General features: G+C 32.7%; 1 protein-coding gene and 1 non-coding gene across 2 annotated transcripts; one reads left to right on the forward strand and one right to left on the reverse strand.

The window, feature by feature from the left end:
* Positions 1-103: 103 nt before the first annotated feature.
* Positions 104-27,903, forward strand: F13B (coagulation factor XIII B chain). Its single transcript, XM_038541756.1, has 12 exons — positions 104-255; positions 3,497-3,697; positions 5,496-5,681; positions 7,759-7,935; positions 8,794-8,970; positions 12,036-12,215; positions 12,303-12,485; positions 13,797-13,979; positions 17,181-17,381; positions 18,330-18,512; positions 22,853-23,062; positions 26,291-27,903. The coding sequence occupies exons 1-12, from the start codon at positions 192-194 to the stop codon at positions 26,293-26,295; spliced, it is 1,950 nt and encodes a 649-aa protein (XP_038397684.1). The 5' UTR covers positions 104-191; the 3' UTR covers positions 26,296-27,903.
* On the reverse strand, positions 16,008-16,141 carry LOC119872753. Its single transcript, XR_005362779.1, has one exon. It is a non-coding gene; the product is annotated as a U4 spliceosomal RNA (small nuclear RNA).

The following is a 27,903-nucleotide window of genomic DNA, read 5'->3' on the forward strand; positions in this document are numbered from 1 at the left end:
CATGAACATAGTCTGTGTTATTTTGGTATTATTCAAAAATATTTTAAATGAAATATAAGTTTTGTTACAAAGACACTTAGACAGATGTTGTAAATAATTAACTTTTTCTTCAAGCAAAGTATTGTGTACTTACTGAGGAGTCCCTAGTGCTTTAGAATTGTTAAAAATCTTTGTTGGGCACACCATTGAAGATGAGGTCGAAAGATTTTTCTTTTATCATCATATTCATCATCTCAGGAAAACTCTTTGCAGAAGGTAAAATTAATTTGTAATATTCTCTATTCTCTAAAAATTATAAAAAGGAAATTTAACATACATTTAACTTGAACTTTTATTATAGACTTTCGTTTTTATGTATCAACTTTATAAAAAGCATATGTCTTATCATTTTAATAAATATTTAGGCAGATTATTTTTCTCCTTTGGGCATAATTAGTAAACTATTCCTATAGTGACAAACTTAGAAAAACAAAACAAGACAAAAAAAGAAAGAAAGAAAGAAAGAAAGAAAGAAAGAAAGAAAGAAAGAAAAGAAAGAAACAAAAAGCCATTTCGTATCACTAGGTTTTAGAACCTAAATACTTAAAAGGGTTTTTCAAGCCAACAGTACTGCCACTTAGAAGTTGTATGTTAACCTTAATTCTAATTTCATATTAGAATTCATTACTAACATGGCAAATTTTGTATAATTTAAGTTTTATGTTCATAAAGTGAGAGCTTAGTGTGGGAAATTGGAGAAAGAAATAGCCATAATTCATCAAAATTTTTGAATCTTCACCCTTTTTTTTAATTAAAAAAAATTTTTTTGAATCTTCACCCTTTGATGTTTATACTAATTTGTTCATTGGTTGAAATTTTTAAGTAGTGATTAGAAGGAGGACCATAAAATTGATCATGCAGACAAGGACACTTCTGAGAATGAAGTGGAGCTCTATTAATAATGATGTTGGACAACGATGTAAGTTATGACTGTACTGATGAACTCCCTCACTCTTAGAGATCTTTATCACCAGACTGCCCAGTGTGTGAATAAGTGTGCCTGAGGCAAGCAGAGTACGTGCAGATTATTGAGGAATAGTTAATTGTGCTATTTATTAAACTGTAAGGAGAAAAAAAAACCAGACAGGATAATGAGGTGTCAGCAAGAGTGAATATACAAAATAGGAAACCACAGCAATAAGACTTTCCTAAAATAAACACCTAAGGGAATTTATTGAAACAAGATGCCCCATGGATTATAATTGCCTTTTAGGCAATAGTTTACTACAAATTTCTACCACAAAGGATCTGCAATTAAAATTATGCAAGTAAAATAAATAGAATTAATCATATTTAATACATTCAATTCTACAATAAGATATCATTTTTGCATGAATAGTTTACTGTCTAAACTAAATATTGCATGAATATTTTTCTGTCTAAATAGGGAGACACCAGCTGATAGAATTTTCTATCATCTTTACCATGAAGACATTGTATTTCTAGATAATTTCCTGATTATTACATAGTTATCTCTTCTTTTACTCAAACAAACCAGAAACGAAAAAAAAAGTAACCATAATTTCATATTTCCATGCTTTCTCTCACCCCCATTAGGAACATTAGGGGTAAGAATTGAATTTAATGTCACTTCCCATTTTATAACATGCAATCATCATTGGTCTATGAAATTGCCGCTTTTGCTTTATTTATGCATTTCCTCCCTTTGTCCCTGACCCTGAATTCTATTTCCCTTAGCATCAAACTGGGAGCCACTAACAGGTGTTTGATATATTCTTAAATATTTAACTATCTGAACTGTGTCTTGTTTTGTGCGTGTGCTTTACAATTCACATAAATGAAAGCTTGCCATAGAGTTTATCTTCTTACTATTTTGTTTTACTTGCTATCATTTAAACATATTTCCATGTTGCTGAATCTATTTTGTTACTTTCAACTGTTACACAGTGTTTCAGATATTTTAGTTATCCAGATTCCTAGTGATGCACAAATAGTTACCTCTAACTTCCTTCTTTTTTTCTAACTTCCTTCTAACCACAAATAACTCTAAAATGACTGTGTCATATAATTATCTTATTTAGTTGTGACAATTTTTCTGTGAAATGTGTGTTAACAATACTTCGTTGTCTACTTAAAAGTTGCTAAGAGAGCAGATCTTTAAAATGCTCATCACATGGGAATAAATTTGTAACTGTGTGGTGACAGACATTAACTGGATTTATTGTGAGATCACTTTGCAATATGTGCAAATATATATGTACAACCATTATGTTGTATACCCCAAACTAATATAATGTTATACATCAATTATATCTCAATAAAAATTATCTCAGTAACTATAATATATACTTCTGTGTGACAGGCTTCTTTCACTGAATAATATGTTTATGAGATTCACCATTCAGCATTCACCACAACTGCATGATATTCAGCATTGTATTGCTGTACAATATTCCACTAGACGCATGTCTAAAATGTGTTTATCTTTTCGGTCATGAACTGGCATTTGAATTGTTTCCAGTTTGAGACTACCTGAATAGTGCCGCTATGAACATGTCTTTAGGTGCACAGATAAATACTTTTATTCCTTCTTTCATTTTGTCAATGTGGTGTATTACATTGACCAATTTTTGTATGTTGAACCATCCTTGCATTCCGGGGATAAAGCTCACTTGCTCATGGGTCCTTTTAATATGCTGCTAAATTCCATTTGCTAGTATTTTGTTGAGATTTTTTGCACTGATGTTCATAGGGATGAGTGCTTTTTAAAAATGGTATGTGTATGTTCTGTCTTAATATTGCCAAAGAACACTGAGTACTTTTTATGAGGTCTGTGACCATTTACATGTCCTGCTTTGTAAAGCTCTTGTCCAAGTCTGTTATTTTTTAATTAGTTGTCTGCCTTTTATTTAAAAAAAACGGCATTCATTACAAAATTTTGTAGGTTTGCCTATCTCAAGCAAAATTTCAACTATTCTAGAACTCTGCTATCCAATATGGTGGCCACTAGCTATATACAGCTATTGAAACATGGTTAGTTCAAATTGGGATGTGCTGTATGAGTAAATATACTCTGGAGTTCAGACTTAATAAGGAGAAAAAAATGAAAAATATTTTTAATATTTTAATGGGTCAGATAAAATGTATTATTAAAGTTAACTTCAACTACTCCTTTTATTAATGTGACTATTAGAAATTTTAATTACATATGTGGCTTGCATTATATTTCTATTAGAAACTGCTGTTTCACAAAGTTAGGGAAATCCTCCCTGAGGAAGTGGCCAGACCAGTTTTATTCTGACTTTTGGTTATTGGTGATTGCTAGCAGATTAATTCTGATTGAAATAGAAGTCCCTTAGAAGGTAGGTATTAAAAACAAGTACTTGTTAAAGTGGCTACAGATACTGTGAATTTAAAAATATACTGTCATGCAATCACACATTTCATGGTTTTAGATATGTTTTTCAGTTTTCAGCTTGATATTTATTCATTTCAGAGAAAACTTGTGGTCTTCCTAGTGTGGAAAATGGAAGAATTGCACAATATTACTATTCTTTTAAAAGATATTACTTTCCAATGAGAATAAATAAAACACTGTCATTTGCCTGCTTGGCTGGTTATACAACTGAAACTGGAAAGCAAGAGGAGCGAATCACATGTACCCAGGAGGGCTGGTCTCCAGAACCACAGTGCTTCAGTGAGTCTATGGGCTGTGTCCTCAGAATATTTATAATACTTAAAGAGATTAGTCCATAAGGGTCCAAAATAACCTGGTGGGTGGTGAAACCTTTTGGTTGATGAAAACAAAATTACTGGCCCACTGACTCTTTTACAAAATGAAGGCATATTCTGAAATTCTGAAACAATATTTCTTATTAAAATGTCATTGTCTTTGTTTTTAATAGTCCTATAAAAAGAATAAGGATAATTATTGAAAATGATATTATCATATTGCAAGAAACAGAGATGCAAAAGAGTTACTTTAAGGATTGAGGAACCTAAACAGATAATTGTGCATAAGAAGCCAGAAAAATGCTTGACTCTGGTCTTAAGAAGAATAAGATTATTACTCTAGTGTTTTATCCTTTGAAAGACTCATCTCTCCTTTTTGTGCCAACTTCTCCAATAAATTCAGAAAAGTGTGTTTTCTGAATTTTGAGTTCAAATTTGAAAAAAGGAAATCTGATTGGTTCATCTCATTATTTCATGCCATGGTACCCTATAGTCAAACCATTAATGAGCTTCTATTAGATCAGCTGACCTCTTTTGAGCAAAGGATTCTCTAAGCTCTGTTTTGCAGAGTAGAGGCTTTAGTTGGGTCTGTTTCATTTAGAAAAAAAATGAATATGATGGTTACAGAGGTTGTTATATCTAGTGAACATATCCATTTGGGATAATGATCCCTTCCATGAATTGAGAACATACCATAAATTTAAGCATAGCACTTTTAGTATTAACATAGACCATAGATTAACTCTAATAAATAAATAAATATTCATAACTAGTACTTAAAAATAAACATTAGCAAGAGCTTTGAAATAAGAGCCAGAAAAGAAGAACTCAAGTTGAGTATGTAGTCTAATGGTTAAGACACAACCTCCGCAGTTAACCTGCCTGCATTGGAATTCTGCTCCACCACTGGGTAGTGGGCATTGTGAGCCCAAGTTTCTCACCAATAAAATGGGCATAAAGCTACTGCACTGAGATAATTCATATAACATGCTTGCCACACAGCAGGTACTCCATATATTTAAACTCATATTAACCTTGGACAAGTCTCTTAACTTTTGTGAATTGATTTGTTATAAGGGTCTAATAGTACGGCTTAAAAAATTATTGCACCCCATTCAGTGCTGAAGTAAATTTATCATCTAACACAACACTATTGTAAGTGTTAGCTAAAAAATAACTGCAAACTCAAAGATTTTGAATTACATGTCTGTGATTCAGTCTTGGTCTACACGGACTGACTATGGACTGGCTATGCAGGCTTACACTGTAGGAAATCATTTGCTGAATTGAAAAAAATGAATGAATAAAGTTTTCACATTAAGGTATCTGCAGACTTATTTAAGGATCCATAAACTAGGTATATGCTTTTGTTACATGGTGTTAAAAATTGTCAAACACAGTAGATTTAAAAATATTAGGAAGAAAATCCAAATGAAATTTCTTCTATTAGCCACTAATGATAGTTAGTGGAAGAGCTCTGTTATATTTTCTAAAAGTAGATGTGAGAAGAGTGGGATTCACTACCAGAACTGAAGTTAATCAATACAAAGAGTGTCATCGTTGAGTTGAATCAAATTTTGAAGAAATTTGGTGCAGAACATGCAGGATAATTCCAAAATTAAATCAAATCAGGAACTGTAGAGTGAAATTTTTCTCTCCCCTTTAAATTTCAATAATAATATTAAACTTTTGCCTTAGTTTTACAATTAAGTAAAAGACAAGCTTAATTTCACCAAGTTAAGCAAAGACATTTTTTCCCATAGAAAAGTGCACTAAGCCTGAGCTGAGAAATGGTTACATCTCTGATGTAAAATTAATGTACAAAATTCAAGAGAACATGCGTTACGGTTGTAATTCAGGATATAAAACCACTGGAGGAAAGGATGAAGAAGTGGTTCAATGTCTTGCTGATGGATGGTCTCCTCAACCTACCTGTAGGGAAGAACATGGTATGTGTTTAAGAATCACCTCCTAAAGCCCAAGATAAGGGACTGAGAGGATAGTACTTTCTTATATTGAAAGACATTTTTATTTAACAGAATTGATTTTTCATTATGTCTGCAAATGCAAGATGTTGATATATTGTTTTTCATGTATGTTAAATGTTTCCTTAACCCAAGAGTTGAGAACTCCCACAACTCTCCTACTCCACTAGTTCCTATTTAATGTTTTAATATTAATAGACTTAATTTTAGAGCAGTTTTAGATTTGCAGAAATATTGAGCAGCTTGTACAGAGAGTTCCCATATACCCCTTCCCACTCTTGGCCACATACAGATTCCCCTCTTAATGACATTTTGCATTTAGCGTGGTATATTTGTTGCAATTGATGAGCCAATACTGATATGTTAACCAAAGCTCATACTTTAGGGTTCATTTTTCGTATTATACAAGCTATGAGTTTTGTCCAATGTGCAATGACATGTATCCACCATTAGGATATCATACAGAATAGTTTCAATGCCCTAAGAAGCCTCTGTTTCCATATTCATCCATTTTTCCTTTCCATCAAACCCTTGGCAACCACTGATCTTTTTTTTAATTATAGTAAATACACATAACATGAAATTTACCAATTTAACTATTTTTAAGTGTACAATTCAGTAGCGTTCACAATGTTGCATGACCATCCCCATTTTTTCCAAAACTTTTTCATCAACCCAAGCAGAAACTATACCCATCCCCTCTCTATCCCCCACCCTACCCCAGTACCCGGTAACTTCTATTTTCTATCAATTTCCTTATTTTAGGTACTTTGTATAAGTGGAGTCATTCAATAATATCCTTTTACACTTGTCTTATTTCGCTTAGCATAATGTATTCAAGGTTCATCTGTGTTGTAACATGCAACAGAATTTAATTTCTTTTTATGACTAAATAATATTCATATATATATGATAGATACCTCACATTTTATTTATCCTTTTATCCATTTTTTAAAAACTTTATTTATTTATTCATGAGAGATACAGAGAGAGAGAGAGAGAGAGGCAGAGATGCAGGCAGAGGGAGAAACAGGCTCCATGCAGGGAGCCCGATGTGGGACTTGATCCCAGGACTCCGGATCACGCCCTAGGCCGAAGGCAGGTGCTCAACCACTGAGCCACCCAGGCATCCCTATCCATTTATCCATTGATGGACACTTGGTTTGGTGGCAGTTCCTCTAAAAGTTAAACATAGAATTACCATACTATCCAGTAATTCCACTTCTAGGTATACACCCAGAGCAATTGAAAGCAGAGACTCAAGCAGACACTTGTACACCAATGTTCCTAGCAGCATTTTTCACAACAAAAGATGGAAGCAATTCCTTCTTTATAGTAATGAAGAAAAGAATGGAATGGAATAAAATGAAAAAAAAAAAAACCCTAAGCCTATTTCTTGCAACATAAATAACTATTTCCTTTATTAGAGGAGAATTTGGGATAGTATCATTATTTTTATTAGTAAACCAATATCAATATATAAATAATCCAATAATTTGAATATACATATTTTGCTACTGTGTTGTTAGTCATTTAAATTGTACAAATCCTTAGATGACACATAATCAAAAAATTGTTACCACACAAGACTTCAGTTGAATTCTGACCTTTTGCCAAGTACACTAGACTAGAATTTAGAGAAGACTGGTGGCATTAAGACACAGGTGTATAGGGCAGCCCCAGTGGCCCAGCAGTTTAGCACTGCCCTCGGCCCAGGGTGTGATCCTGGAGACCCAGGATCAAGTCCTATGTCAGGCTCCCTGCATGGAGCCTGCTTCTCCTTCTGCCTGTGTCTCTGCCTCTCTATCTCTCTCTATGTCTGTCATGAATAAATAAATAAAATATTTTTAAAAAGACACAGGTGTATTAAAAAAAAAACAGGAATAGAGAAATGGGACACTGGCTATTCATCAATTTTGCCAAAGGTTAATTCCACTAAATGTGTTTAAGATTTTGTGAAAATACGTTTTGAGATTGATTTTTAATATTATAGCTTTAGTGATAAAGTGCACAAAATAAATAACATTTATTTTTTTTTTAGAAACATGTTTGGTCCCTGAATTATATCATGGAAATTATTCCACAACACAGAAAACATTCAGAGTGAAGGACAAAGTACAGTATGAGTGCGCTCCTGGCTACTATACAGCGGGAGGAAAGAAGACCGAAGAGACAGAGTGTCACACGTACGGATGGGCCCTCACACCAAAATGTACCAGTAGGTCCTCATTTTAAAGACAATCCAGTCTCATTTTAAGACTTTGTCTCATACAGCAATGTTTATAAATTGTCCCACTAGTTATGCTTCATTTTTCATACTTTTTGGGGTTTTTTTTTTTGCTTCTAGTTTTAACTATGCTGATCATAGGCTTTGATCATTTAAAGCTCTCAAGTAAAAAAAGAACTCCTTTTAGTTCAGTTAATTATTTAATAAATATAGGAATTGACAAGATTTTATTATATAACAAAATATAACATATAATATGTTATATAATTATATATAATAATCATATATAATTATGATTAATATTATATTTATAATATATAATTATATCAATAATATTTATATAATATTATATAATATTAATTATATTATATTTATTATTAAATATATATTATATTTATTTATTATATAATATTTAATAAATATAGTATATAGTATATTATTATATAATATATAATAGAATATAAATATATTATATAATTATATATTTATAATATTATAGAATATAATATATGAATATATATTATATTATATTATGATTAATATATTAATATAATATAAATATATTATATAATTATATATTTATAATATATGATATATAATATAATATATAAATATATTATATTATTATATTATGATTAATATATTATTTATATGATAATATATGATACCTTCCTCTCCTTCTCTCTCCTACATCCCCTCTCCTCTCCTGTTCTCTTCCTCTCATTCTATACCCAATATGGCAAATTAACTAATTTCTATTCCAGATATAGTACATAAGTAGTAGGTAAACTTTGTTTAACAGAAAAAAAATAACACTCTTTTGTATTTCATTTGTTCTCTCATTTTTAGAGTTAAAATGCTCTTCTTTAAAATTAATACAAAATGGTTATTTTCATCCTATTAAGCAAACGTATGAAGAAGGAGATGTTGTTCAGTTTTTCTGTCATGAAAATTATTATCTAAGTGGATCTGACTTAATTCAGTGCTATAACTTTGGTTGGTACCCAGAATCTCCTGTATGTGAAGGTAATTTTTAAAATTTCATACTCACACAAAATATCATGCTTTAGCTTTAATTTCTCTGAAAAAAAATGTTTTGATATCTAATCCTTGTCCTGAGTCTTATTATTTTTAAGTTTGAGGTAGAATTTAGTGATTCATCAGTTGCATATAACATTCAATGCTCATTACTTCAACTGCCTTCCTTAATGCCCATCACCCAGTTAACCCATCCCACCAGCCCTCCCCTCCAACAACACTAGGTTTGTTTCCTAGGGTTGAGTCACTTACGGTTCACCTCCCTCTCTGTTTTCATTTTATTTTTCCTTTGCTTCCCCTATGTTCATTGATTTTTTTTCTTAAATTCCACATATGAGTGAAATCATATGGTATTTGTCTTTCTCTGACTGACTTATGCTTACTCAACCATCAAAAAGAATGAAATCTTGCCATTTGCAATGATGTGGATGGAACTAGAGGGTATTATGCTGAGTGCTATTTTTAAAAATAAATACGGTCTTTCAAATCATTGCTATATATTTTCAGCAATATTTAATCTGAAGAAATCTTGAATTTTGTATTAGTTTGTAGAGTGGTTATAACTTTTAAACTCTTTATTATAATAAATAAATTTTATTTATTGGGAATTATTAGATTCAGTTATCCCAAGCTGGCAGCTTTCTGAGGGTTCTTTCTTATTTAGATACATATTTCCTGATATGAATATACAGTCTTCAAAATGATGAGGGTAAAGAACAGAAAAATCAACAGAATATTACCCAGAGTAAAAATGAAAAATATGGTCCTCAATTAAGAGATATACTAAAATGTAATGTCTATGGTAAGTTTCTATCACTGGACATGTACAAGCAGATAGTATGATCACCCGTTGGAAGACAACAATTCAAGAGTCATTTAAACATACCTACAGGGATCCCTGGGTGGCGCAGCGGTTTGGCGCCTGCCTTTGGCCCAGGGCGCGATCCTGGAGATCCGGGATCGAATCCCACGTCGGGCTCCCGGTGCATGGAGCCTGCTTCTCCCTCTGCCTGTGTCTCCGCCTCTCTCTCTCTCTCTCTCTCTCTCTCTCTCTCTCTCTCTCTCTCTCTGTGTGTGACTATCATAAAGAAAAAAAAAACCATACCTACAGTGATATATGAAGGAGATCCAAGCCTAGCAGAGGGAACTGATTTGAAAGAGTAATTGACACAATGTGACAAATATGATAAAGTCATGTATAAAGTATTTGAACAAACATTGAAGGTTTTGATTGATATTGTGTGGGATAGCATTTTTGGAAGTAATGTAAAATATTTGAATTGAAGGAGTTTGAGAATTGGGAATGGGGAGAGGTAAAGGTCTTGATAGCTTCTATTTTCCCTGTAATATAGAAAATCGTCATTATTGGTAGACAAGAGGAAGACAAGAAAGTGGAACTTGGAAGAGAGGATGAAGATTTTTAACAGATGCTAGGAGAGGTGAAAAAGGAAGATGACCACGAGTATGAGATGGGATTGCCCAGAATGATCCTAACTTCAATGTTTTTGTTCTTAATTTTCCAGTCCTGCTCAAGAGCTTTGGTCTAATAGTAGAGGAAAAAAATGTTAGCAAATTATCTGTAACGTGTTATTCCAGAAATAAATAGCAAGCTACTTAAAATCTACTCCACCCTCCCCACCCAATTAGTCAGCATGCCAATGTGCCTGTTATTTTCTCTAGTAAATAGTCATTAAATGTAGGGTGGGCAGTGCAGTTGGCTGAATAATAATAAATTATATCCTAATCTCTGGAACCATTGAGGTACCTTACTGATATGGCAAAAAGGACTTTGCACATGTGATAAAGGTAGGTATCTAGAGGTAGGAATAATTTCTGGGATTATCCATGTGGGCTCTAAATGTAGGAGGCAGAGGGAAATTTGACTACAGAAGAGGAATAGAGATGTGACAATGGACCAGAAACAAGAGGTTGGAGCAACAGGAGAAAAGGTCATGTGCCCAGGAATGCAAGCAACCTCCAGAAGTTTGAAAAGGCAGAGAACCTGATTTATAAAGCTTCCAGAAGGAATGCAGCTCTCCTGACAACTTGATTTTAGCCCAATGAAACTGATTCTGGACTTCTGGCTTCCAGAACTGTAAGAACAAATTTGTGTTATTTTAAAACACTTAATTGTAATAATTTTTCCCAACATTCCTTTGAAAGGAAATGAACACAGTCTGTGATGTAGAATTGTTAAGGAGATTTTATTTCAATCATATAGACATAGGTACAAGAACCACCACTTAATAGTTAATTTACCTACTTCAAAAGTTTTATTTTATTTATCTATAATATGAGAAAAAGAATTGTCCCTGCTTAATAAAGCTATTTTAGGATTAGAGGAGATAATGAATGCTGTTTTAATTTGCTTGCTTTTTTGGTTTCCTATTGGTGCATAACAATGCTATTACAAGTTTAGCAGCTTAAAACAGCACACTTGTGTTATTTCACAATTTCTGTAGATTAGGATTTGAGCACAGATTATCTGGCTCCTCTGCATTCCTGTTGGACAAGACTGCAATTAAAGTGTCAGCTGGGGCTTCAGTCTCATGTGAGGCTTGACTGGGGAAGAATCTGCTTTCAAACTCGTGGTTTTTGGTAGCATTGAGTGCTTTGCAGATGGTTGAACTGCAAGTCTCAATTTCTTCCTGGCTGCCTGCTGGAGGCAGTCCTTTGCCTATTGCCTTTTTGCCTTCCCCATTTGGGGGCTTATAATGTGGGAGCTTGCTTTTTTATCAAAATCAGCAAGAAGAGAGTGTCTCAGCAAGAATGGCCTTATTGTACTATGTTGCCTATCACGCTACATAATCACATACATCCCATCATCTTTGCGGCATTTGCTGGTTAGAAGCAAGTCACAGTTCCTGCTTACTTGGAGGGTTATCACACAAGGAAGTGAACATCAACAACATCAAAAGTGGAGCTCAAGGAGGTGACCCTAGGATCTGTCTTCCATACTTCCTATGGTACTTGGCTTAAAGAATGTGCTTATTAAATCTACCTATTATAGTTTTGTAATTATATGGCTAAATATGGTGATTTTTTTATATAAGGAAGAAGAAATCGATGTCCTCCTCCACCTCTGCCTCTAAACTCCAAAATCCAAACACATTCAACAACTTACCGTCATGGAGAAACAGTTCATGTAGAATGTGAGCTTAATTTTGAGATACAAGGATCAGAAGAAATACGTTGTGAAAATGGAAAGTGGACAGAACCTCCGAAATGCATTGGTTAGCAACACCTTAATAAGCTTTCCCTAAAATGAAGTCTGCGTGTGTAGCTAAATGGTCTTTTTTCCTTAATTTGTCTCTTTTCAGAAGAAAAGAAGACACCCTGTGGGAATCCACCCTTCATTGAGAATGGTGCAGCAAACCTGAACTCTACGATTTATTACAATGGGGATAAAGTGGCATATGAATGTAAAAGTGGGTATCATCTCCGTGGAGCCACAGAAATTACTTGTAAACGTGGAAAGTGGACACGTCCTCCTGAGTGCATTGGTATGTATGCTCGATTTACCAGCAAATAGCTAAGCCTGTTGCATAAAATCTGTCATTCTTGTTATTCAATCCAAATACTTTTAGCAAGAGACTACTGTTTAGAAAGGTTAAAAAATACATTGATTCAGCACCTACTCTGCTACTTTTTTTTTCTGTATATGCAGCCATCTTAGAATTTAACCCAATATAAAGAATTGGGAAACTAAAAAGAATTTTGAATGTACAATAGTGCTAAGTATTGTTATCTGACCTGTTTGATACTATGACTTGAGCTTTATTTTTTATTTTTATTTTTATTTTTTTTGACCTGAGCTTTAAATGAAAGCACATAAGTAACTCTGGATTGGGTAACTGGCCATGATCATGCTCTACTTCCTCTCCCTTCATGTCCTACAAAGTTACACTAAGGCACTCTGTTCCTGCCTTTGAGTCAGTCCTTCTGATATTGCTTATGCATCTGGCCAGTCTGAAGCCTACACCCTTCTGAGACCTTTCCCTGGTCTTTTGTTTTACTGACATGCACAACCAGGCTATGCTGCAACCAGGCTATGTTGCCAGGCTACTCTTCCCATCATCCTTCTCATTTCTTGATCTCTCCTAGAAAGATCTTCACAAAGATGTTTACTTAAGATTTACTTGTTACATGAGAGAAATGCTATTAAGGATGCTAAAGAAACAAGCAGAGTGAGAGAAGAAATAAAGAGAGAAAAAGTGGAAAATTTCATCCATGGATTGACTGAGATCTGAGATGAAAAGAATGAGAATTAAAAAGTAAAAGTGGATAATGACAAAGGATAGTTTTAGAATTGACCATAATCCTCAGGTTATTGTTTATCTTTCTACACATTTTAATAATATTTGTATCATGATTCCTTCATAAGCAAGAAAAGTGACAAATATGCATATGTTTGCATGTTTAGGCAAATGGCTGTTTATTCTTACTTAGTAAATTTTTAAAAAATATTTTATTTATTTATTCATGAGAGACACACAGAGAGAGGCAGAGACATAGGCAGAGGGAGAAGCAGGCTCCATGCAGGAAGCCTGATGTGGGACTCGATCCTGGGACTCCAGGATCATGCCCTGAGCCAAAGGCAGATGCTCAACCACTGACTCACCTGGGCGTCCCTTACTTAACAAATTTTTAAAATATTTGGGCTGAATAGCATTATTCTTATTTCTGGAAAATTTAAAGATCAATTGTCCTGAATAATATAATACAAATATTGAAGAACAGTAGTATGGATAACTATATGATATCATTATGTTGTTATAAGTTCATATTAATTTGAAAATAACCTCTTTCCTTAGAAAATATTGAGAATTGTAAGCCTCCACCTAATGTAATAAATGGGGCTGTCGTTGATGGATTATTAGCAAGCTACACAACAGGATCCTCAGTGGAATATAGATGCAACGAATATTACTTATTGAGTGGAGCAAAAGTATCTCATTGTGAACAAGGAGAATGGTCATCCCCACCTATTTGCTTAGGTAAGACAGAGAACACATTATATATTTTTTTAAAAAATTTTTCCAGCTTTATTTAGATACAAGTGATAGATAACATGAATTTAAGGTATATGAGGCAATGAGTTGGTATACATATATGTTTTGAAATGAGTACTACAATAAGGCTAATTAACATTCCCTTCACTTGACATTGTCATAGTTGTACTACCAATGATCTTATCATTATGAGAATGCATTTAAGATCTACTGTCTTGGCAACGTTCCCGTATTCAAAAGAATATTGTTAACTCTAGTCGTCATTATGTACATTAGATCCTAGAGCTTATTCCTTTTATAACAACCCATTGAATTTCTTTTACCATTATGTTTGTATTTTATGTGATTTTTATGTAACATTTTATATAGCATGGGAATGAGGATTTTTGTATAAATCCTTTTCCCCAAGTGTTTTCTCTTCTCATTTCTGTAAGCAAAAAATCTAATATCATAGGTTCTAAAACTACATTAGTTCTTAACTACTGCTTTTTTAAAAAATTGTGGTAAAATATGAACAACAAAACTTTACCATGCTAGCTTTTTTTAAGTGTGCATTTCAGTGGCATTTCAATAGATTCACATTTTTGTGACTGATTACTTTTTGTGTTTTCTCCTAACTGAAATCTCGCCTTATTATAATCCTCATCATCTCTCCCTATATTGTCTCCAGAATGTCATTTGGAGAGAATAATCAATCCAATTCTTTCCTTAGTAGAGAGTATTGTTAATAGCTTTCTCAGCTGTCAATTCCTCACTTGAATGGTTACCTTTGTTCTATTTTGTTGAGCAAATAAGAACATGTTTGTGATTACTTTAAATATATTTTGGATTAAGACATGGTGTAATTAACATTAATGTTTAAGTGGAGACTTAAAGGAGCTATCAAAATAATTATCTAAGTTGAGATAACTTTAAACACTGATCAATTGAGTTTATTTTGATTTGATTTGGTTAAGTATTAATATATTAATTATATATGCTTATATATATCAAATTAATATATTTGATAGAAATGCAATTGATTTGTCTATTAATTTTGTATCCTACAATTTTACTGAATTCATTTTTTACTTTTAATAGTTTTAATGGAGTCTTTAAGATTTTTGTGTATAGTAGCATGTTATCTGCATATAGTGACAGTTTAACTTTTTCCTTATTAATTTGAATGTCTTTTATTTCTTTTTTTTTTTTTTTTTTTTTTTGCCTCTAATCGCTGTGGCTAGAACTTTCAGTGCTACATTGAATAAAAGTGGTAAGAATGGACATCTTTGTCTTGTTCCTGATCTTAGAGGAAAAGCTTTCCATTTTTTACCACCAAGTATTATGTTAGCTGTGAGTTTATCATATATGGCCTTTATTTTGTTGAGGTACGCTCCCTCTAAACCACTCTATTGAGTGTTTTTGTAATGAGTAGATGGTGACATTTGTTAAATGTTTTTTTTTTTGCATCTACTGATATGATCAGATGGTTTTTATCCTTTGTTTTGTTGATGTGGTATATTACATTGATTGATTTGTGACTATTGAAACATCCTTGCATCTCCAAAATAAATTCCACTTGATCATGGCAATGAATTTTTTAATGTGTAGTGGAATACAGCTTGTTAATAATTTGTTGAGGATTTTTGCATCTATGTTCACCGGGGATATTGGCCTGTAGTTATCTTTTTTTCATAGTATCTGTCTAGTTCTGGTATCATGGTGATCCTGGCCTTGTAGAATGTATTTGGAACCGCACTTTCTTCTTTTATGTTTTGGAATAATTTGAGGAGAATAGATATTAACACTTCTTTAAATGTTTAATAGAATTTGCCTATGAACCCATCTTGTCCTGGACTTTTATTTGTTGGGAGGTTTTTGGGTTTTTTTGTTTGTATGTTTGTTTGTTTGTTTGTTTTTAATTACCAATACAATATTGTTACTAGCAATTGGTCAGTTCAGATTTTCTATTTCTTCCTGATTCAGTTTTGGAAGATTATGTTCCTAGGAATTTATCTATTTCTTTTAGGTTGTCCAATTTGGTAGCATATAATTTTTTGTAGGATTCTCTTATAATTCTTCATGTTTCTGTGGTGTCAGTTTTCAATTAGCAATAATCGCGCCTCGGATAAACCTCATTGGCTACGATACTGCCACTGCGCAAAGCTTGTGGTGTCAGTTTTTACTTCTCTTTTGTTTCTAGTTTTAAATATTTTTGTTCTCTCTTTTTTCTTGATGAGTCTGGCTAAAGGCTTATCAATTTTGTTTATCTTTTCAAAGAAAGAGCTCCTGGTGTCACTGATCTTTTCTTTCTTTCTTTCTTTCTTTCTTTCTTTCTTTCTTTCTTTCTTTCTTCCTTTCTTTCTTTCTTTTTTTAGTTTCTGTATCTTGTATTTCTCCTCTGATCTTTATTATTTTTTTCCTTCTACTTATCTTGGGCTTTTTTTTGCAGCGGGAGTGCTCCTTTAGGTGTAAAGCTAGACTTTTTTGGGATGCATAGCATATATATTTACAGTTGTTATATGCTCTTGTTGGAATGATTTGTTTATCATTATGATTAGACAGTGTTTCTTGGTCTCTTGTTACAGTCTTTGTTTTAAGGTCTCTTTTGTCCAATATAAGTATTGCTACCCTGGCTTTTTGCTTTTTTCTTCTATTTGCATGGTGTATCTTTTTATATCACTTCACTTTTAGGTCTAAAGTGTGTCTCTCATAATTTAAACAATATATTTTTTAGAATTATTATTCTTAATTCTATTGACTTTTAAAAAAAATTTATTTATTTATTTGTTCATTCATTTAAAAGCGAGAGATAGAGCACAAGCAGGGGAGTGGTAGAGGGAGAGGAAGAAATAGATTCCCTGCCAAGGGGGGAGCCTGATGCAGGCTTTGATCCCAGGACCCCGGGATCACAAATCGAGCTAAAGGCAGACAGTTAACTGACTTAGCCACCAAGGTGCCCCTTAAACAATATTTTTTAATGTTCAAATTAAATGGTTTTAATTTATAATATAACAATAATAAGAAAAATGTATAAATTCATTTGTTAGGAATAAAGTGTTTCTTATGTATATGTGTGAGGAGTTTTAATAATGTTAAATATAAAACATTGCTTTTGATACCTGTCAAATTTTTCATTTTAAATATATATTAAGCTTTATATTTGCCAAATAAGTAAATAATTTAAAAGACTATTTTGTTTTACAGAGCCGTGTACTATTAACGTGGATCGCATGTACAGAAATAACATAGAGATGAAGTGGAAGTATGAAGGAAAAGTCTTACATGGAGATTTAATAGATTTTGTATGTAAACAAGGATATGACTTATCTCCATCAAACTCATTGTCTGAATTGTCTGTACAGTGCAATAGAGGAGAAGTGAGATATCCTTTATGTATTAGAAAAGGTAAAACAGTGCTTTCTGACAATTTATCAGGTGATCAATATTATCACTTGAGTTCAAAGTATATGAAAGACCCTATGCAACTCAAAATTATTATCTTCTAATCTATAAATTGGAAATGATCTGATCAATATCCAATAAGCACATACACTTAAGTAGGATGACATTGCTGACATCTTTTAATTCCAATAAGTCAATTTTATGAAGAGAGAAATTAGTAGGTCTTATAGATATCACCAGACTATCAGAGGACTGATACCCCTTTTGTGAACAGTCAACAACTCTGGAAAACATTGCTTTTCTTGGGGTTTGCTGGAGAGTATTGTTTCAGAAAAGGGCTTGATGCAGATTTAGAGATTCCGTATTCTCCTTGGATATGGAACTATTTTATTACTTTTAATAAGAAAAAAATGGAAGAGGATGCATACAAAAAGCATGGCTTCAAAGGGGCTTCATACATTTTCACTTTTGGTTAGATAGAAAGAGAAAAATAAGATCATGATCATTAATACTTTGCCAGTTTTACATATGTATTTCAATATTATAAATAAAATTGTAACTGCAATAATCACTTGTATAGTATGAAGTTATTGTAGAACTATGCTCTCAATTATTTAAAAAATGACAGCTACTTAAAAATATTTTTACATGAAATATCTCATTTTATTTCTTTTTTAAAAGATTATTTATTTTAGAGAGAGAGAGACATATTGTGGAGAGGGGTGGGGCAGAGGGAGAGAAATCCTCAAGCAGACTCCACACTGAGCACGAAGCCCCAGATGGGGTTAATTCCACACCCCTGAGATCATGACCTGAGCTGAAATCAAGAATCTGTGCTTAACCAACTGAGCCACCCATGTGTCCCTATCTTATTTTATTTCTGTAGCAATTATTAAAGTATTAGAGGTTTATTATAAAAATTCATTGTATATTTTTAAATCATTTTTGCAGAATCTAAAGGAACATGTGGAGCTCCTCCACTTATTAAAAATGGAGTCATAATTAGTTCGACATTAGGCATCTATGAAAACGGTTCCTCAGTAGAATACAGATGTTTTGATCACCATTTCCTTGAAGGGTCTAGGGAGTCCTATTGTTTAGAGGGAGTGTGGACTACACCACCATCGTGTTTAGGTATGTACTATGAAATATCCACCTATTTAATAAAATAAAACCATATTTTGATCACTTTCTATTTTCTGTTAGTTGATATAACACTATTATAATGCTTAGTTTGCTATATTTGTGCATCAGTATACTTATTTCATCATTGGTTTCTATTCTTTCCTACAGATAATAAATAACTATAGTCCAGCCTGCCCTAACAAATATTTATTAAATACAAACCACACACCAGTTACTGGTGTTGTATGGGGCTATTAAATGAACAAGCCATAGTGGTGCGGATACATGTGTTAACAGTTATCATTCTGTGTGATCGGTACTATAATAGAAAATATGAGTACAATGGGGAAATAAAGATAAAAAGTTGAAGCAAGTTATGCCTTATTAGTGAAGCATCTGAGTAGAAGTAACAGTATCTACCAAGATTCTCAGGAGGAATAAAAAGGCAGATCTTTAAATAAAAAGAAAAAATTTTTTCCATTTCTGACTTATTTACTATCTTATTTCACCAGCTTGGACTTGAGTATAATACTGAGTAGAAGAGGCAATGGATATCTTGTTTTCCAAGCTGACAAGTAAAATTTTCAATAATTCATCTTTAATTATAGGGTTATAAATATTTTAAAATCAAATTTAAAATATAGATTGGTACCATTTCTTCCTTGATAATTGCAAGAATCCACCAAACATGCCATTTGAGCATAGAGTTTTCTTTGAGGAAAGATCCTGACATCTCTCAGTTTTGATAGGGTGGCTTATAAGAATTTGCCTGTAATATCTAAATTGTCAAACTTGTTGACATAATGTTGTTCACAACATCCTTTTACATTCATTTTAATGCCTTTAGTGGTATGTCTTTGTTATTACTGCTATTAAGACGTATCTCTTCTTTCTTTCTTGACTGTTTTGCTAAGGGTCTATAACTTTTTTTTTTTTTTAGAAGTTTGGGGTTTTTTAGAAAAGATTTGTTTATTATTTTAGAGAGAGAGCACACAAAGGAGGGGAAGCAGGGGTAGAGGGAGTTTCTTTAAAACACTATTTTAAAGCATACTTATTCAGTCTGACAATCTTTCCTCTTATGGTAGACTATTGAGTCCTTATACATATTAAGATAAATACTGATAAATTTTGGTTTATAACTACCATCTTACTATACTAGATATATAACCTATCTATTCTGTATTCTTTTCTCTCTCTCTCTTTTTCTTTCTTCTGGGTAAATTAATTCTTTTTATACCATTCCACTCTCTACTACCTTGTCAATTATACTTTCCTGTTGGCTTCCTTTTACTGTTATCACTGAGACTACATAATTAACCATGATTTATTACAGTTGAATATAAATTAGTACTTTTACCACTTTTCTAGGACCCAGAACATTTTATCTTGATTTACCCTTCCCACTTTTTTTATTACTGTGTCATGCATTCTCATTCTACATATAGTTTAAGTCCCAAAGATACAATGAATATTAGGTTGTCCAAAAATAATCTTTTAGATTTATTTATATGTTTTTCAGTGATTTTTTTCTCATTTTCCTCTGTTTTTCACTATTTCTGATAGGGATCATTTTCCGTATGCCTGAAAAGTATTTCTTTATTATTTTCTCAGTTTTTGTTTGTCTGCAAATTTCTTTATTTTCCTTGACTTATGAAGAGTAATTTTACTAGGGATAGATTTCTAGCTTGATTCTCTTTTTCTTTCCATGCTTTAAAAGATGTCATTTTATTCTTTTCTGTATTTTATAGTTTTTGTTAGTAAATGCCATTCTTAATGGTACTTCTTCAAAACTAGGTTTCTTTTTGTACTCTACTGGTTCTGAGATTTTTTTCCCCTTTATTTTCAATAGGCTATTTATGTGGGGCCTTCACGTGCATTTCTCCAAGCATTTCATTCTTCAAGTTGGTAGCACTTCTTGAATCTGTGGCTTGATTTTTCAAAGGTCTAGAAAAAAAGTTATCTAACTTTTATCTTCTCTTTGTTTCCATTTGGCAATTTTTTATTGATATATCTTCCAATTCATTAATCCTTCCAATCTGCTTTAAACTCATCCAATGAGCTCTCAATATCCTTGTATTTCTAGAATGCCCACTTTATGCTTTCTTTTTTGTATATTTCAGTTGTCTGATGAAAGACAATCTTAACATCTATTTCTTCACCATGTTAATCACACTTATCTTTAAGTCCTTGCTTGCAGACTCCATTATCTGAATCACCTGGAGGCCTGTTTCTATTTCTAGCCTAATTTTTTTTGCTTATTCTGTTAACAGTTGATTAAATATCAAATATTATGTATGGAAAATTTTAGAAGTTTGCAACAATGATGTCATCTTGTTCCAGAGAATACTCATCTCCTTCCAGCTCATAGTGTAGGGGAAATTGGCCTCAATCTAACTAGAGATGAAGCGTTTTCTAAGCGTATCTTCAGACCTTTGTTCACCCCTACTAATAGAATATAACCCCGAGGGCTCTTCACTAAGAGTTTGGTGTTAGACAAGTTTCCTCCTTCTTGACTTTCTGCTTGGCTCTTTATCCTCTCTCTTTCTGCAAGTCAAGAATAGGCAAATGCTTCAAGGGAAAAGCCAGTGCAGAGTACCCTGTTTATTCTCTGCACCTCCCATTCCTGAATCCTTGACCCCTCAAGTCCTGGCTGTCATAGCTGATCTAAATTTCCAATTTTCTATCCTCAGCAATGGGAGATTTCCAAAAGCTCTGCTAGCTCTATGTTTGCTGTTGACCATTCTCTACAGTCTCTCAGCTCATGCTGAGAATCAACAAATGCTCCAAGAGCAAAATGCCACACAGAATGTTAGACTCATCTGGATGAGCTTTAACCAGAACCTTCGCATCTTGAGTACTGATTGCAGTAGAAATTCACCTCTGCCTTGAGATACTTGCTTCATGTCTGTTTTCAGATTTTCTAGTTTTTAGTAGAAATGCTGGTCTGATATAACTATTCTGTCATAGCTGAAAACAGAAGGTCCATGAATTAATTTTTAACTTGTTTTAATTAAAATTTTATGTTTTGTAGAACCATGGCATTTTTTTTGGGAATTTTAAATTATAGTGCCATTTGACCTCATTTCCAAAGATATTTTGCAGTAACTATAAAGATTCTTTTAGAGTCTTTCTGATTATTTTTGTTCATTCTTATTCTATCTATAGAACTGCTAGCATAACATCTGACACATTGAGATTCAATAAATACTTACTAAAAATATTGAAAAAAGATGTTTGTTAATGTTTTACAGTTGTATGATTCATATGTTCTATTAATAACTCTGGACCTTTAACCTACCTCAGGGCCTACTGTTTAGTCCTATGTCATCCAGGAGGCAAATAAGGACACACTCCATTTCCTGAAATAACTTGACATTTTGAAAGTATCAATATTTCGGAAAAAAATCAAAGAAATTTGTTGGGTATACTAATAATTACCTTAAGTTTTTGTTTTAATGCATTAGTGGAAGGACACAATAATATTTTCAATGTTCAGAATTTAAATCATCTTAATCTAATATTGATATTCCTTAATAACTAAAAATTTAAAAGGGGGAAAACTGTCAACCCCTCTGGAATCCATCAAGTCATAGAGTTTGAGTCATTGTTGAGAATCCAGTTTCTTTTTACATTTCCATAAAATCTATCCAACAATCAAATACTTTGTCTCATGGAGATTTTATTTGAGTTTCCTGAAGAAAAAAAAATAAGAAAAAGAGTGTCATTTCAATAATTATTAGCAACTATCAATGCTTTTTATAAAAACACCTTTTTTTAAAATTTATTTTTTATTGGTGTTCAATTTACTAACATACAGAATAACCCCCAGTGCCCGTCACCCATTCACTCCCACCCCCCACCCTCCTCCCCTTCTACCAGCCCTAGTTCGTTTCCCAGAGTTAGGAGTCTTTACGTTCTGTCTCCCTTTCTGATATTTCCCACACATTTCTTCTCCCTTCCCTTATATTCCCTTTCACTATTATTTATATTCCCCAAATGAATGAGAACATATAATGTTTGTCCTTCTCCGACTGACTTACTTCACTCAGCATAATACCCTCCAGTTCCATCCACGTAAAAACACCTTTTTTTGTTTGCTATCCTTAAAACCATAATGGTATAAAACTAAGTGACTAGCAGGACATACACTTTTTCCAAATCCAGGACCACAGAGATAAATGGCAGACTTTTTCTGTGAGCTTTGAACATATTTTCTGACTCAAATATTAATTCTGACTTGGTTGCCACTCTAATGCCTAGGAATTTTAAGGTCATCATGAATAGGAAACGCAATGCTCCCTGTTAATGCCAAGATGTGTCAAGATAATTTTCTTCTTTTTATTTTTCAGAGCCTTGCACATTATCTTTTGTTGAAATGGAAAATAATAATGTATTCCTGAAATGGGATTTTGACAATAGACCGTATATTTTCCATGGCGAGTATATTGAGTTTCTTTGTAAGAGAGATACATATATAGCTGAGTTCTCAATGATTGGATCTGAACTCAGAGTACAATGTGACAGAGGGCAGTTAAGATATCCAAGATGCATTCACAAAGGTAAGGAGAAGCTAGTGCCTATAACTGGTTATTTTCTTCAGATTTTTATTCAAGAGATTCTTTATGTTATAAATTTCAGAGATATTAGGTTCAACAAAATTCCAACTTTATGGTCATTATATAGGAAAAAAAAATTTATTGTTTTCAGCCAAGCAGACTCTGACAACTTTCTGAGTTGTCTGAATTCAAAGTGTTGTTTGCTATTTCATATTTGTGACACTTTGGCACTTGGGCAAATAAATTGATTCATATGTGCAATATTTAAATGTGAGAAACAACTTATATGTTGAGATAGAAAGTTGCATTTTCTTCCACTTCCCAGTATAGGTACAAGTGTAAGTTATGGGAAGATGGAAAGATGGGAAACAAAGTTGCACAAATCTTTCTGCTGATAGAACATATTAATAACAATGTTTAAAATTGTTATTTTCAGGAACGTATTTCTGTGTAAGACCTTGAAAACACTAAAGTGTTTCCTTATGTGACAACTTAAATATATATATGTTATACTTTTTTATTTGTTTTTTCCTCATTCTTTTTTGGTTTTTATTTGAGCACAGTTTACACACAATATTACATTAGTTTCAAGCATACAACACAGTGATTCAACAATTCTATTGTTATGCTGTGCTCACCACAAGGGTAGCTATGATTTGTCATCATGCAACGCTATATAATACCATTCATTATATTCCCTATGCTGTACCTTTCATTCCCATGACTTATTTATCCATAACTGGAAGCCTATATCTCTCTCACTAAGTCCCCTTTTCTCATTTTGTCCATCCTTCTATCCTCCTTCTGTCTAGAAACCATCAGTTTGTTCTCTGTTTATGGATCAATGTCAGCTTTTTGTTTCTTTGTCTTGTTTTTTAGATTCCACATATAAGTGAAATCATATGGTATTTTTTTTCTCTGTCTAATTTATTTAAAGACCCTGAATAGCCAAAGCAATCTTGAATAAAGAAGAACAAAAATGGAAATATCAAAATTTTAGATTTCAAAATATACTACCAAGATATAGTAATCAAAATAATATGGCACTGGCACAAAATAGACACATAGATAAATGGAACAGGATAGAGAGCCTAGAAATAAACCCATGCTTTTATATGTTCAATTAATCTATGACAAACGGGGCAAAGATATACAATGGGAGAAAATAAGTCTTTCAATAAATAGTGAGAGGAAATCTGGACAGCTACATGCAAAAGAATGAAACTGGACCACTTTCTTACATGATACACACACACACACTCAAAATGGGCAAAAGACCTAAATGTGAGACCTGAAACCATAAAACTCCTAGAAGAAAACAGATAGTAATCTCCTTGTCTTTTGCTTTAGCAACATTTTTCTAGAGGTGTCTCCTGAGAAAGAAAAACAAAAGCAAAAATAAAGTATTAGGACTACATCAAAATGAAAAGCTGCATAGAAAAGGAAACCATTGACACAACAAAAAGACAACCCACTAAATGGAAGAAGATATTTGCAAAGGATATATCTGATAATGGGTTAATATCCAAAATATAAGAAGAATTTTATTTTTTTAAAGATTTATTTATTTATTTGAGAGACAGTGGAAGGGGGAGGGGCAGAGAGAGAGAGAAAGAATCCTAAGCAAACTCGATGTTAAGCATGGAGCCTGATGTGGGACCTGACCTCAGAACCCTGAAATCACTACCTAAGCCAAAACCAGGAGTTGGATGCTCAACCAACTGTACCATATGGGTGCCCCAATAGATGGAAAATTTAAAAGCCTCCCAAATGCAGTGCCTGGATGGCTCAGTCATTTAAGGATCCCACTCGATTTTGGCTCAGGTCATGATCTCAGAATCATGAGATTGAGCCCCTTAGGCTCAATTCTCAGTACAGAGTCTGCTTAAGACTCTTTCCCCCACCCTCCTCCCCTTCTCCCACCACTCATGCTCTATAAATAAATAAATAAATAAATAAATAAATAAATAAATAAATAAATAAATATTTTTAAAAAATAATAAATTAAAAAAGGGACAGAGGACATTTCTCCAAAAAAGACATACAGATGGCCAAAGACATGTGAACAGACAAAATGATGCTCAACAGTGCTAATCATCAGACAAATGCAAACCAAAACCATGAGATACCACCTTCCACTTGTCAGAATGGCTAGAATGAAAAAGAGAAGACATAAACAAAGGTTGGCAAGGATGTGAAGAAAAAGGAACCCTCGTGCCCTGTTGATGGGAATGTAAATTGGCACACCCGCTTTGGAAAATAATATGCGGGTTTCTCAAAAAGTAAAAATAGAATCACCATATGATCCAATAATTCTATTTCAGGATATTTACCCAACAAAAACAGTAATTCAAAAAGATATATGCACCCTTTTGTTTATTGCAGTATTGTTTATAATAGCCAACATATGAAAGCAGCCCAAGTGTCCATTGATAGATAAATGGATGAAGGATATGTAAGATATTAAATATATAATGGAATATTACTCAGCCATAAAAAGATGAGATCTTGCCATTTGTGACAACATAGGTGGATCTAGAGGGTATTATGCTAAGTGAAATAAGTCAGAGAAAAACAATAACCTTTTTTATATTTCTTTATGTATGAATGAAGAATAATCCCGTTTTTAGTAAAATATTACAATAATACAATAAAATGATCTAAATCACTTTATAGGATTAGGATTTTGACACTTTTAAAGATATAGTATAAAATGGAAATTGTACTTTATGTTTAATTAAGAATATTATAGAAATAACTGAATGCAAAGTGTACGTGGTTTTGTTCTGATCATTATGAACAATGAACAAAAGGACATGAACAACAAAAGGGCAACTTTTTAAATACTTTGAATAGTCTGTAAAAAATACTCATAAAACACTCATGGGTAAAAAACTAAAATTTTTTAACTATGGTAAAATCAGGATAGAAAAATTTTATATGTATTTATGTGTTGTGATGTATCTCAGATTTCTCATTTCAAAAAGAAAAAGGTAAGTGACTTAGAAAAAATTGTTTAAAAATTGTATTATTGTATCAAATGGCACTGAATTTTTAAAAAGGAATTGGTGGTATAATTTACCAAGTCTATCTACTTGCTTTTATCCATAACTAGCTAAAACAATGACTAATTATATGAAATATTGAAGCACTGAGATTATAATAAATACTTGACCAGAAATGTTGCTTATTTCAAAAATCTCTCTTCCTTCTTCTCTCTTTCTCATCAAGGATGATGTCTTATCAACAACCCTTAAGGACATAAAATATATGGCAGAAAGAAGAATGGCGTATCATCACATCATTAAATCCTTTACAAAACATAATTTTTAGAAGAAAAATTACAAATCTCTACGTTTTAGCTTTCTTGAAGATTTAAATATAAATTGTCTATGTCAAATATTTTTTATTTATAAATAAGCCAGAACATGTTTCCTTCCTAGTTTGACTGAATTGACTGAATTCCATCTGTTAAAAAGATTGATCCATACGTCAAAATGTTTGTTTCCTAATATCCATTCATTGTGATATGTTGTTGCCTTCGAGATATTTGTCCTTATCATATTCATTAATATTAAGGTTTTCTGTTACTCTTAATTCAATCTTTATGTCACTATTAATGAACCAAACACACTAGAGATAAGAAACTATACATCTTATTGGAAGATTTACTTTATTAAATACAGAAGAGACTTCCCTTTACACTTTCTAAATGTAAAGAACCTTAAAAATTAATTATAGGGGTGCCTGGGTGACTCAGTGGTTGAGTGTCTAACTTTGGCTCAGGTCATGATCCCAGGGTCCTGGAATTGAGTCCCACATCAGGCTCCCTGCAAGGACCCTGCTTCCCCTCTGCGTCTCTGCCTCTCTGTCTCTCATGAATAAATAAGTAAAATCTTAAAAAAAAAATAACTGTAGTATTAGCTTAAAGGCTAATAATTAAATTTTAAATTGGTGAACTATCCACATGTTAAAACGTTGCCCAAGGAATATGGCTAAAAACAAATAACAACTCTTTCCATTTTTATATTTTGCACTTTCAAGTAATTGTTGGAATGATGCAGATTATAACATCAAAAATCAGTCCTGCAGCCTGACATTGTCAGTATTACCAAGGTCTGTTGAAGACTTTTTATACCCACAGTGTCACTTTCTGATTTGATTAACAGTTATATATCTAATTGTTATTAGGGTTCATTCATAAGCACTGTAATAGCACTACTTGGGTACTAGGACCACTGGTAGGACTAGTTGTTGTTATCAGAACAGCACATTTTCTTATCTAGAAGCTATTTAGTTCACCTAACTCAAGACCTTCTCAATATGATGACATTCTTTAAATCTCCAAGTAACAATTTTCTAATGAAGGACAGCTAGGCCTAATCCTAGCTGTGGATTACATGTGAATTCATGTGGATTACATGTGAATGTGGATTACATGTGAATTCATTATTAAACGTATATTTCAGAACTGTCCTCGAGTTCATAATCACTCTTTTAATATTCTATAGTCATTATCCACAGTGGATCCCATAACACTGAAATTTGCTTGAAATTAAATGTCAATAGAAAAGTGTTCACCACTTTCATTTGATTGAAAATTCATCAATCCATTCATAAACAATATTGAACACCTGCTATATATATCCCAGAAAACAGATTTGCTCAACTGTCATAGGACTATGTATTTAGTATTACCATATATTCTGATTTTTTAATTGTGCAATCTACTGACTTTTCTATGTGGAGGGGGAAACTAAAAATATTTTGTGAATAATGTGGTTCACGAGCTGTTGATATGTAAACCCCAAATGTTAAATAAATGAATGTGTAAAAAAATGCAA

The sequence above is a fragment of the Canis lupus genome, chromosome 7 (genome assembly GCF_011100685.1).
Source record: "Canis lupus familiaris isolate Mischka breed German Shepherd chromosome 7, alternate assembly UU_Cfam_GSD_1.0, whole genome shotgun sequence".
Classification (NCBI taxonomy): Eukaryota; Metazoa; Chordata; class Mammalia; order Carnivora; family Canidae; genus Canis; species Canis lupus.